This window comes from Melanostigma gelatinosum (assembly GCF_949748355.1).
Source record: "Melanostigma gelatinosum genome assembly, chromosome: 8".
NCBI lineage: Eukaryota > Metazoa > Chordata > Actinopteri > Perciformes > Zoarcidae > Melanostigma > Melanostigma gelatinosum.
The window spans coordinates 10,247,399-10,261,716 of NC_136641.1; the positions used below are offsets into that span (position 1 = coordinate 10,247,399).

General features: G+C 42.4%; 1 protein-coding gene across 1 annotated transcript; it reads right to left on the minus strand.

The window, feature by feature from the left end:
- Nucleotides 1-2,266: 2,266 nt before the first annotated feature.
- Nucleotides 2,267-4,147, minus strand: LOC306780645 (inosine-5'-monophosphate dehydrogenase 2-like; the record flags this gene model as incomplete). Its single annotated transcript, XM_079273080.1, has 4 exons — nt 2,267-2,636; nt 2,721-2,804; nt 3,821-3,964; nt 4,140-4,147. The coding sequence occupies 4 exons, from the start codon at nt 4,145-4,147 to the stop codon at nt 2,615-2,617; spliced, it is 258 nt and encodes an 85-aa protein (XP_079129206.1). The 3' UTR covers nt 2,267-2,614.
- Nucleotides 4,148-14,318: the final 10,171 nt, after the last annotated feature.

Consider the following 14,318-nt stretch of genomic DNA (forward strand, 5'->3'; position numbering starts at 1 on the left):
CTGGGAGACTGCATCGGTGTGTCGCTTGTTGACCATTTGTCAGGAAATAAACTGGAAGAAAGAACGGGGAATGGGAAGGTGAATTTTAGTAGGTCAGTGGTGTACAGTAACGAAGTAGAAATACTTCGTTACTGTACTTAAGTCGTTTTTTTGGATGTCTGTACTTTACTATTAATATTTCTGTTGACTTTTACTTCACTACATTTTGCAAAGAAAACTGCTGAAAATTGCGAGCATAGAAACGACTCAGACAAGAGACTTTATCAATATACAGTATCAAAAACATTAAGTAACAATTTGAAAGTGTTTGCATTTCGACATAATACAATTAACACAATCACCGTTCCTTGTGTTGAACAGGTTCTTAATCTGTCCGAGTCCGTGTACCCTGAATTTAGTTTCCATTTTCTGATACGATTTCCTCTCTGTCTATAATGCATTAATCTGTCCTGTATAGTCATGGTTATAAGCACTCATAAATATTCACAATGCTTTATAACAATATTCATAACACATTATAAAGCTATTTCTAATGCCTAAAGGTCAAGTATCATAATATAAATGATTGTTTTCTTTTATTAAAGTGAATAAATATCATTACATATATGTAGGAACACAAGATTATTCCTCCTATATGAAGCAAACAATGGCCACTTAGTTACGTTCTAACCACATAATAAATTATAACAGTGATTATAGAGGCATTATAATGTATAAAATCCTTTATAATGTAATTTGATTGTTGTAAAGCATTGTGAATATTTATGAGTGGTTGTAACAATAATTATCCAGTGCTATAAGATTATAAGTGTGTTTATAATGCATTATAGACATGCGCTTCATAGAAAGTGTTTCCCCTTTTATCTTGAAATATGATAAGAGATGGCCCGACAAGATTACATTAAAAAAAGACACATTAAAGCCACTGCATCAAACGCATTCCATCACGAACTTATTTCAAATTATGACTCTTTTAAAATACAATCAGAACAATGTTCTCAACCGTCTGTATAAAACGTACAGACCTTACTTCATGTATCGTGCCTACAAGATCCATTTCACATTAGTATTTGAAATCTGGAATTGCACAATTGAGACAACTATGGAACCGAACTGAACACAATTCTGAGACTTGTTACCTTAAAATGTCAACAGGCACATCTGGTTGCAGCGTGGGCTGCGTGAGCTCCTGTGAGGTGATGTGGGCTTCTTAACGCCCCAATCAAAGTCCAGGAGTTCTTTATGAAGGTGACAACATGGGGATTCACAGCTGCCCTGTCTTCTCCCCTCTCAGGGTTGAGACCAATGAAGCGCCTAAAAAATGTAATAACAGAGAAAGCTTGTAAGATATTAGATGTAATAAGTTAAGATTGTTTGTGCTTAACACAGAGTCCGGGTGGATTCAACAAATAAAAAATTGTAAGTTCTCAATGACCTCTGTCTTCTAATTATGAGAGAATAATCTTATTTAGAGAAACAATTTCATCCTTTTAAGAAAAGAAACACTTGCTTATGTGACACTTATGTGACGCCCAGCAGTACGAGTCATGGACGGGCTGGGAGGGTCACGGTGCAGTGGCAGACATCTGTAGAACATAGACAATGGTATCAAAACTACAAAGGTAATTGTGTGTATAGTGATAGACATTAAAAATCAGTCCCTTAATCAAAGTGGTGTTTTACTTGATATAACACTAGCCCCACCATAAGTGGTAAAGTATACAGCCTCAGCACTTAACCTGCAAAGATTTTACAACACATCAATATGGGATCCCATTGGACCTTTAATTTAACATGAATTAAATGTAAATTAAACCAACACAGCCTTTATCTGGCAATAGAAATCACAAAGTGACAGAGCTGGGTTATGAAGTTATAACGCTAGCTTTGATAACATCCAACTTAACCACAGGAGTAAGATGTTTCTGGATATATTATACTGTGGCTCTTTCATGACTTGCCAACATACTATGGCTATTTTAATACTTTTTTAAGATACTGCATTATTGCTTTTTTCCCCACATGCTATATACTATGACACATTTTACTATTACCAGTACTTTATGACTTGTCTCAACTATACAATTACTTTTTCAAATGTACTTAACTATGGCTTTTGGTAGACATGGTATATTTAGCCATTTTGGATTTACTAGATTATGACTTGGACCAATGTGTCGATGAAAGTACATTTTGTTACATTGTCTCAAAGTACTAGATATTCACAAATATAAAAGCAGAGGTGACAAATACGAAGACAGCAGCGTGTGGAAAAACATACGTTTTATTATTGGACAACTTTTCTTTTTGCCTTAACATGGACATTCCAGACATCTACTTGAAAGGCATTGAGGGACTCAATCACACGTGCACTGATTGATAAATGCTTCATCCCCATTCTTCATACACACAAAACACAGACAATGCATAGATGACACTGGCAGGAAGACTTGGTGGATCCTTGGAAGAGTAGAGAGGGGGCAAGAGCTCATCTTTAAAGACTGAATTGTATGAAAAGTTAAGTGTGTGGGTGTGGCCATGAATGAAAGAGGGTCTGGCTTGAAGTGTGTTTGCATAATGTGTCTGTTGGAAGGATTCTCTGTCTGGCGTCTTCTCAAAACAGCCGTTTCTCATAACTGTGGGGAGAAAGAGGAAGATGTTGAAATATGAAACCAAATTACAACAAAGCTGTAGTCTACTTAGGTGAGTTGTGTGTGTACCTGTGCAGGCTGTGGACTCCACCCTCCGCTTGAGCCGAAGTTGTTCTCTTTTCAAATTTTAGATCTCCAGAATACATCATGGCTCTGCAAAGAGGAAAGAAATGCTGTTACCCACATCAGACTGCAAGGGAGAGAATACAGTGCAGCATAGGCGCTGGGCAAGTATGTCTAAAGTGTCCCAAATCATTCTAATTCTATTCAGAATGTGTTTCATAATTGTCATCATAGATAAAGTCTTAGCAGTTGTGGCCTGCTATACTATTACTACTACATTATGGCTTATTTATGACTAGCATTCTATACTATTTAGATTTACACTATTCTTTATGTATTTTTTCACCATACTAATCCTTTTTCTTTAACCTATTCTGTGACGTTTGACATGTACTGCAGCTTTTTCCAGACACTATAGTATGACTTTTACTTTCTTCGACAAACTATTGTTAAAGATATTATACTATGACTTGTTTTGCTTCTTTGACACAATATACTAGGACTTTCGACACACTATACTACGACCTTTTAAGGGCATAGGAATAGCTCTATACTTAATGTCAAGTATACTCTATTCAGCAAACCAGATATTTAAAGCACCCTGTGGCCACTTAGGTCTATATTTACAATACCTATAATGTTCACTTGTTTGTGATGTTTTCTTTGCAGGTGAATAAATGCGACAACTCCTCAAAACTCGTGAGACCCGAGTTTGCTCGTCAGCCAGCTGTTGATTTAAGTGAAGGGCGGTTAGCCCTGAAGTTAACAGCTTGGGTGGACCAGCCCCTCCTATGCTTTACTCAGCACGGTTAATAACATCCCTACTGCAAACTATGTTGAAATTTGAACAGCATAATGGCGTTTCATTTTCACAGGCAGAAAGAGAGGAACATTTGATTTAAATAAAACAAGATATTCAAGCCATTGTTAGAACCATAGTGGTATTGCTAAGTACTCTGTATGGAAAAGTGCATGGTCTGATAAAAGTGATGTCAGTGCATCTTGTAATGGTAGAATTTATGGCCGTTGTGTTGAAATGCAATTGATAGCACAGGTGTACCTTGTATTTCACTACCCGGAGTGCATGCGGTTCTATGTGTCTTTACCTGAGCTGTGTGAGGCTCTTGGCTCCGATGTCCTGACAGGAGTGCTGGATGCCAGCCAGCAGGTAGGGAACAAACTTGTGGATGGAGCCTTTGTCCTGCACCGCTCCAGAGACACCCTGAGCAACTTTAATCTTATCACACTCACTGAGGGAAGAGGAGCAAAACAATGTGTGAGCGACATGATGGGGTCAGTGACATTTAAAGCAGATGATCGGGTACAGCATGTGTACTGCCACCTTGTGGCTAAAGATCCATAATAAGGGGATTCAATTAAAAGCAGTTTTTCTTTTGAATACTCTCCTTTTTGGTCACACGAGACCACTCCATTGCCGAACTATGCTCGCGTGCCACAGCTGAATCTGTCCGTTGAACTGACAGAGAGTGACGCTGAGTGACAGAGAGGGACGCTGTGTGATGCTGCGTACCACAGACTGACGCTGCATGACACAGACTGACGCGTGCCACAAGAAGGATCTCGGCCCTGCTGAAAGAAACAACATTTCTGCGTTAAAACACCACCGACAGGTTTTTTGCGGCTCAACATTTCTCCAGCACCGAATCGGTAGGTAACTGTTGCTAGCTAATCTTTGCTAACATGTGAGCTAAAAATAACCGCCGTGTTGTTTTTCAGTATTAACGTTACAGTTGGAAATGCTAAACTAGCGAGACTGTTTGCGACTGGTACCACTAGCATCTTGTGGCATTCCGCCGTAGTTTACATTACATACATTACATACATTAAGGTCATTGAAGGCATGACTGTTGGTAGTTGTAATTAGTTTATTAAAAAAAGGCCGAATTATCATGGTATGGCCACTCGTTTTTGTCAACAAGCTAATTGCGGGCTAACTTCACTTGAAACCTGTTACCCATGGCAACGATAAACACTTTCACGCTGCAGACTAAAGGAATGCAAATTATAAATATGGATGGATATGCATTGTACTGTTTAGAGTGATAGCAATCCATATAACGTGTGGGTTGTCACAACACTTCCTGTTGTTCCTTTTCATCCATGGAAAGGACAGCGGGAACTTTAAACCCTCCATCAAATTGTGTCTTGAGACACCAGTCAGCTGCAGCCAGGCTGTCTCTCAGAAGAACATTTACCTGCAGTAAAGAATAAAGTGTACTCAAAGTATTTATTGTATATTGGTGTTGTAACCAACTAATACTTCAAACTTGTACAGCATTTACAGTACCTAATTAACAAATAGATGTTTTGTAACAACAAATGTTGTCTTTGTCAACATATGTGTTGTTGGGATCTAAAGGAGCGTGTTTGGGTTATCAGCATTTAAGAAACTGAATTCTTGACATCAATAGAATTATTGATGTATGTAACAATTATTAATGATTATTAATATAAACGGGGCACCACCCTGCGAACAGGGACCAATAACCAAACGATAAAACTAAGTCTCATAATTAGTAGTCACTCATAATGTCAATAGTCTGCGTATGACTATACATTCAGTGACAGTGAAGGTTTTAAGTTCGAGCACAGGCTACTACATACAGTCTTATCAAATACATATGCACAAGTAATCACAGACGACTGCTCCTGAAAGTATAACAGAGTTTATTGAATCAAAATAATAAATGATCAAATCAATTAATATTGCAACCAACAAACGTTATCATACAATTTTATATGCCTAAACTAAAGAATGAATAAAATGGATGAGGGTGTATGTCTGTGTGTGTATGTGTGTGTGTGGGTCTGTGGGTGAACAGGAAGGAGAGTCTTACAGCTACCGCTAAAAACTACAAAGATGGCGGCGTCGAGTGACGCGGGCCAAAGGGGGAGGGGCCTTAAGAACTACAGCTAGAAACTACAAAGATGGCGGAGTCGAGTGACTCGGACCAAAATGGCAGTGAGACTGCTGTATGTAATCACGTGTGCCTGGGCAGCACGTGTGTTGTGAGGCGATCGTTTCAACGGGGTTTCTCAGGTGTAGAGCTAGGAGCTGTGTGTGTTACGTGAGAGGAGGAAAGAGAAAAAAGGAGCGAGAACTCGAAGTGAATCACGCTTCGGCGTGCGATGTGGTAGGGAGCCTGCTTGCTGGTTCTATCATGCATAAATATACCGCTGTCGTCTTTGAACTGCCGGTAACTTATGCCGTGATAAACCACGCACCTCAGCTCACTCACCGAGTCGAGTCAATGAAAAGAGAACTTCCACACGGAGTGGAAGACAATGAATGAAAATAATCCCAAAGAAACAGTCATAGCAGTTAATACACGAATACAGCGGCGCTTCTCTGCGCCGTAATGATTGCGTAATACCTCAATATCACGCGACAGTAACTTAAACACACAAAAACACGGGAATATCAACATATAAATGAATGACCTGAATTAAACTTACGTTAATTTAAGCTAAGCTATGCCCAAATGCCAAGAACCTTACTTGTAGATGCTTCGTTGCAACGTGGAAGTGTTCGTGGCAAATTTGTCCTTTTTCTTCGGCAGAAAGGGGGGGGGTTAGGCTGCTTGCAGCGCGGCTTTGCAGCGGGCGCTGTGCCGTCGTGGCGTGAGCTCGCTCTGGAGCGAAACGCAGACGATCCTCGCTGCAGGGAGGACAGTTTAACTTCGGTTGAGACGACGTGGTCTGTGCGTCTTACCGGTAATCATCGGTCAGGAGAGGAGCGAGGCTTCGTCGGGCTCCTCTGTGCCGGTTTGTGCACGGAAAGAAAAAGGAGCAAAAAGCACTGAATGGATCGCTGAAGCAGATTCGTTATCGCGGGCTGTTTCGTCCATGACGAAATGGCTTGTCAGGGTTTGAGTAGGGGAAAAGGGCCGTTGCGTCCTCGTGGCCTCCGTCGTGCTGGAGGGGGGAGGAGAGGCCGATGTATCTTCATGCGTCCAGGACGAAGGTCCGGGTGAAGAGCGGTTGCGTGCTCCCTAACTCAACCGAGGTCGATTGGAAAAAGCCATGAGGTGGGGGCAGCAGAGAGTTTTATAGAACAGTGGCCGAACCACAGGGGTCCTCGGGTCTCTTGGCTCTCGGCCAATGAGATTGCCGCGGTTACCATGGTTATTTGGGGGGGGGGGGAATTCACACCCGAGTGTGAAATCCCTTTGCTCTTATCAACTACAAATCAGGATGAGACCTTTGCTTGAAAAAGTTAAGGCCTGATTTTCTTTGTCCACAGCACATTTTGAAGCCATATGGTCAGAGTCAGACCCCAACAGTGTCATTCAACATCTAAAAGTCAAATCTCTATTTAGAGAAATAAGCAACAAAGAACAAACAGTAATGCTGGATGGGTTCCATCGAGAGCCTTTCAAATTGAATGGCAGTATATAATAAGATTTACCTGTATTTATTTATGTAAATTAATGCTGACAATAAATAGTTGCAAACCAATTCTAGCCAGAGCTTAATCCATGCACATAATTAAGCACCAATCTTATTAGATATCCTGTGAGTTCACAAAAGCTGCTTAATTTAAGTAGTGAAGTGATTCTATATAGGGCGACTGTGGCTAAGGGGATAGCAGGGCCGTCTTTCAATCAGAGGGTCGGCGGTTCAATCCCTGGCTCTGGTTCTGCTAGTCGCATGTCAATGTGTCCTTGAGCAAGACACTTAACCCCAAAATTGCTGTAATGACTGTAATGTAATATATTGTCTTATGATCATGCAACAGACAATACCTTCATGATGGATCTTATGTGAAAGGCTAAATGACATTCATTTATATTTACAGTTTTAGTATTTCATGCTAATCCATTTTTTCTTCTCAGAGCTCAAGATCATCGACCACAAATCAAACAATTATGAAGACATATGCACAACCTGCGCAGGAAGAAAGCAGGAAATTCTTCATCAAGATAATCTTAGAGAAGCTGGTTTCGCGGGCATTAAAGAAATCCAAAGTGATCATCATAGTACCCGACCTCACAGACATCATAGAGCGTCTACTTGAAAAGACGTGGGCCGAAGTCGAGGGCATGAACTTTGATGTCGCACCTGAAACCTTGAAGGACTTCGACAAGACCATCTTCAACCAACTCTGCAAGGAGATGGGCAATGCAACAATGGTGCTGCACTCTTTGATATCTGGGGACACGGCACTTGAAAACTACATCGCCTCCGCCATGAAAAAACAGTTGATGCTACCAACAAAGAGCTGCATCTGCAAGTTCTTCTCGCGCATCGGCAATTTCTTCTGTTCCGTGGGCCGAGCCATCGTTACCTTCTGCAGACAAGTAGAGGCCAGCGATTGGTATCACTGTTTGTATTGCTGTTGTACTACCTGTATGTTAGCCATGCGTATAATAGAGTGGATACTCCAGTTTGTCTAACATTAATATACAATACAACTGAATAAATTGAATTTGGACCACAGTATTTGACCAACATTATATCTTCTCATCTTGGCCTTTAACTTCTTCTGTTTCACCAGTCAATTCAGGATTTAAGTGTGACAATTAAATCAATGACTCAGGTAAATTAGGCTTAGTGTTTGAAAAGAATGAACCAAACATCTCTCTATATTTTTCAATTGTCATTATTTATTGCTTCATGAACTACACATGCTCACTTTTCTATTACATACAAATAACAAGTAAATACATGATGTATACAACTTGGTTGCAAATTAACCATCAACATCACATATCTGTCACCCTGGGTCACGCTCTGTCACTCTGCGTCACGCTCCGTCACGCTCGGTCACGCTCCGTCACGCTCCGTCACGCTCGGTCACCCTGCGTCCCGCTCCGTCACCCTGCTTCACGCTCCGTCACACTGCTTCACGCTCTGTCACTCTGTGTAACCCTCTGTCCCCCTGCGCCGATTGAAATACTTTTTTTACACTACCCTGATGACTCCGTCCTGGCAGCAGGACTGGGTCCTCCGCTCCTCACTCATAGTATTATTACAACGGGGTACGTAGCGCTGTCGCTCATGAGCACAACAACACAGGCACGGGAAAGCTTCTTCTTCTCCTCCCTTTTGGTGTACTGGCGGTTGGCAAACGAATTGGCGCATTACCGCCACCAACTGGTAAAATAAAATAAGGCATGAGACGTGTTGTATTTTGCCAGAGGGGGAAAATATGCTCATATTCCTGCAAAAGAATTGCTGCAGTGTGTGTACAAAGTGTGTGTGTGTTTTGTATTTATTTATATTTATTTAAGTATGCTGTAAACTGTTAACAGTTAACATATGTCCTACTGACATACATATACATATAAGCAGAGGAAGAGTGAAGATATTTTCAAACATGTATTTTTGGATTGGACATTTTATGTCTTAATTTTAATATATACTTTTAAATGATTCTAAAACGGATGATTTATTTTCATTATTTTAGCCGATTGTTGTAAGTGACTATAAAAGTAATAATTTGGAAAGTGTATTATGTTCCATTTTGTTGCATAAGCAGCAAAATCATACTGAAATAAAATGAATGAGAAACAAAAAAGTACAACGCCCCCTCAGCTCCGCAGCTTCTTGACAATTGCCGAACTATGCTCGCGTGCCACAGCTGAATCTTTCCGCTGAACTGACAGAGAGTGACGCTGAGTGACAGAGAGGGACGCTGAGTGACAGAGAGGGACGCTGTGTGACGCTGCGTGCCACAGACTGACGATGCGTGACACAGACTGACGCTGAGTGACGCAGAGGTGCCAGTGCCACAAGAAGGATCTCGCTGTCTCTCGGCGAGGTGGACCAGCGCAGGTGAGGATCCCGAAAGAAGAGGCACCCCGATCACCCGTGTACACAACACTCACACACACAACCACACGTGAGGGTCTCAACCCGGGGCACACCAAACGACACAGCACACAAAGGGAGACACCACCACCTTGGCTTAGCAGCTCCTACTCGGACAAAGAACACAATTATAAAAAGGCTCTGGTTCTTAAGAAAGGAAACAAAACAAAAAGCAAAAAGGAAAACAACAACAACAATAGTTCGGGTTGGCTGATCAGCCACGGGGGGTGATCAGTAACCCAATCTATACACACTAAAAGCCAAAGTGGGCCTTCGCATCCGTTGGTCAGAATACACGAAGTGAATGGCTGTGAATGGCTAAAAAGAGGTGGTTCATTAAAACAAGGGTGCTGCTAACAACAGCACAAGACAGGGGCGCAGTGCTGATAACAGCAGCGTCAGACTCTGTAGGCGACACAGCGCCGGTCAAAGTACACCAATCCCGTAGGCCAACGCAGTTAGTTGAACAAAGGCCATAGACAAAACACCGGTACACAAAACAGCAGCGTCCTTAATTTACGCAGAGTTAGCTGTAGCCGCAGCTCTGCCGGCGTTCCGCTTGAACCCAACCAAAAGTCCCCTGTAATACGGGATAGCAAAAAATGAATAAAAGGATAATTAACACAAAGTATATAAACTAACAGAATAAAAGCACCTTACCGATCAGGCAATGTGCGTCGGCTCCAGAAGGGGGGGGAGGAGGGCATGTAGCGTAGCTACCGGCAGCTATGGAGTGGTCTCACCGACGTCACGATCTCCTTAGTTACGAGGTCGGTCGGCCATGTTGGAGTACATACAGAACCTACATGGCGGCGCGTAAGCAAGGAAGTGCGGCGAAAATACAATACTTTGAATCACTGGATAGTGCATCAAAGGTTCGCTACCTGGCCAAATTGAAGGTTATTGGTAACTTGGATCCCTATACGATGAGTGCAGATGGTTTCAGTGCCGATCCTACTTATCTTCCATCGGTAAACTACGCCAACATCTACACGTATCTCGTGAACACCCCGAGTCCTTACACAAAAGACGAGCTGGAGTGCTACAAAGGGCTCGACGCTTATAATCAGTTTGTCAGTGGATGGTCCGAGACGTCAAAGCAACGGTCGTCGAGAATTCTCATCTCGTCATTGGAAGAGTAAATATATACAGATCTGGTCAGATATTGAGCAATATTCAATGTTTACTCAGTGCAAACAGACACGTGTGTTTGTTTACATTGTACATGCACGTCATTGTGTGCGTGTGTGTAGGAATTCACTTTCAACTAACTCCTAACTTCATCCCCCCCCCACACACATATATATATATACATACATATATATATGATCTGACGTTAAACTCATATCAAGCAATGCTGAGGCTGCATCTCTGTGTTTCGCCTGTTGTACACGCTCGACACGTCTCTGGTACCGACTGCTGTCACGGGCCGATGAAGCTTCGGTAACCTTCTCATGTAAAAGTTTAATTTATATTTCCTTTATTAAATACTGTTCACAAACGAATTTGTAAATAAAATCACTGACCACTTATAAAGTGATCCGCACATACTCTAGTGTACGCCAAATTCCATTCCTTTATATCTCGAGAGATGCGTGACAGCCATTTCTCGCGACGTCGCTTGGATAGCTCCTTCGTGTCATTTCCTTGATGTGTAATGACCGCTGGCAAACGAAAGAATGATTTCTTGTCTATCAGCTCTGCTGCCACAACCAAAGACAGCACAAAAGTTCACCACCGATAGGTTATGCGACTCAGCCGTGCATGCCAGTGGCTTTGTGTGTACTCCAACATGGCCGACAGCTAAACTGTGACGTCACACGAGACCACTCCATACAAGCAAAGCACTGTCACTAACAGAACACGAGTATATTTAAATCAGGACCCAATCGAGACTCACCGACAGCTCCGCAGGTGAATCACCTGTGCAGGACGAGGGGAGCCCCAGAGATAGTCTAAAAAAAGAATGAAAGTAGTGATGTTACGAGATGTGCCGACGCTTCGAAGCGTGTGTCGAGTAATGGAGGGGGCGTTTCCTTGAAGCGCGTATCGAGGCTTGCTTCATGTAGGGGAGGAGCCAAAAATGATGACGTCCGAAGCCTCGCTGCCCGGCTGTACCACGTGACTGCTTCGGGAAGTGGTTCAGAGTTTGCCGGGAGGTTCGACAGCAATATAAACCCCTCAGGCTCCATTCAAAATGTGGGTTGTTGGTGGAGAGTTGCGGTCAGTTGAGAGTTTGGATAGTTTGGAGAGAGAGAGAGAGAGAGAGAGAGAGATAGTTTGGAGAGTTAGGAGAGAAGGATAGGTGATGGAGCCAGCTAGGAAGAGGAGGATTTCCCCTGTGTGGGAACACTTTGATTTGATAACTCCTAATAAGGTAAGCTAAAGCTAACTCTATTTCAGACACATTAGGTTTGCTTATCAAGAACTGTATTTTTCACAGTTTCTTATTTTATTCAAAGGTGAGGTGTTTATTGTGCTCCAAGGAGTTGGGGTACAATAACAACACCTCATCCATGCTAAGGCATCACCGTGCCTTGCATGAGAATAAGGAGGAAACTGGAGCTTCACCCAGCCATGGGAAGTCATTACAATATTACAAATGCACCATCACACTTTTTCCCTGTTCACTTTTGTTTATTGTGCAAATTAAGACAGGTAACAGACACTGTATTTATTCTCTTTTAACCAGCCACCAGAAAACAAGAGCTGGATGAAGCCCTCGTCTCCATGATAGTGAAGGACACACAGCCCTTCAGTATTGTGGATGATGTTGGATTCAGGGCATTTGTGTTTGCGTTTTTGTGCACGCCAGCATCTTCTGTAGCCTGTGAAAGGGTGTTTTCAAAGGCCGGAGAGGTCGTGTCAAAAAAAAGGAATCGTTTAAAACCAAACACTGTTGAGAAACTGTTATTTCTGAATAAAAATGAATACAATGTCCCGTGTCCTGTACATCACTGTCCAAGTTCCACAAGCATATTCAGTCCCCTCTTCCTAGTTCCACAAGCACTTTCACTGTCCTCTGCCTGCTTAAGCCCATGCCATTTTCCTAAAGTGACATAATAACATCATTACACAACCTGCCATATCATATGATACTCCCATTTTGGGAAAATTCACACACAGAATACATTAAAAAAATATATAAAAATATTTTATTATGCACATATGTGATCATTTATGTACAGAAATTATTTGGTCATACATTTTTGTAATTCAGTCATTCCCAACAGCCATAACAGACACAACAATTCAATGCATCACATTATGTGGTTCAGATACAGCTGCCTGTGATTATACACTTGGCCAGTAGGTGGTATCGTGTGCACATGAAGCATCGAGTAATGAACCCTTTCTCGAACCAATTGGCTGAAGTGTTGCGAGGCCTCATGAGGCTTCATCTCGCCATCACTAAATGAAAGCCAATATAACGCCAGACCAGTATGACTGGGAGAAACAATGCTGCTGCATTCCTGCATACCTGCACAGCGGCGGATGTCCGGCAAAACGGAAGCGGGACACGCGTTTGACGTCAGGAGGGAGCAGAGGGGATCCCTGGCGCATTTATGCGATGCCCGCCCACTGCGATTGGCCTGGTAATTAAAGGGACACCGATGCTCCCTTCTGCTACACGTGGCTCACCGACTCTCTCCGGCGCTCCAACAGCTCCGGTTCCGTGGCTCACCGACTCTCTCCGGCGCTCCAACAGCTCCGGCCCAACGGACGAGATGATCAGTAGCCTCCACCAGCTGCCCTCCAACGCAGTCAAACGCTAGCAGAGATCTACTCAATGAAGCAGTTTTTGACTTATTGTATCGTTGCTTCCCAATAAAAAAGTCACTGTGGTTGCTGTAATGCTTGTTCTGACGCGTGCCATAAATAACATAGTCCAGTTTCGAATATAGGTATTTTATTCCTCACATAATCAGAGTTCACCACTTTCTCTTCCAGTTATGCATTTCTCCAATAAATCATAACACTTGCCTTTGTTAGATCTGCACGGTCAAAAACTGTTTGCTTCTACCTATGAGCAACACCTGTGTCCAATGATTATATTACCTGTGGCCTGACTCACAGCACCACTACGGCCCCATGTGGTGGGAGGTTGTACATAAACAAAAACAAGAAAATGTCTCTTACAGTAATGATTACGGAAGGAATCCCCTTGAGAGGATTTTTTGGCAAACCATGCAAAACTGCATTGGAGAAGCGAGAGCTCTTCTGTTTGCCAGCAGAGCGAGGGGATTTTTAACTCAACCAAACGAGAGAATCGATAAGGTGTACAGTGGTACATGGTCCAGAGGGAAACAATTAATATTGGGGATACAGCCATGAAGGAGACTTATAGGAAGACAACCTCAGTTGAACACTGTTTCTTGCCAAGTATGACACCTCTATGCAGACCTATTCTGACCATCATTTCAACTTAGGAATCACAATTATCGGACTGGAAGCGTAAATTAAACTCCTTACAAACAGATTCCAGATAACTGCCTTCTTCTTCTCACAGCACTGCACACACAATCAAACAATTCCAACTGTATTGATTGAGTTTGCGCTCGAAAACAAAAAGGCAAGCCACACTTAAACACAATTTCCCAATCTGCACAGCGAGCAATACAACTAGGTTGTGCAGAATCAAGGCAGTGCGGAGAATTCATAAATTAGGCTCTGGAGACCTCCTTAACTCCATCTTCTGTGTCTTTCAGGCATGAAGAATCTGACAATAAATCATCGGCAGAGGAATGAGGGAGCCATTGCAGGCTGTTT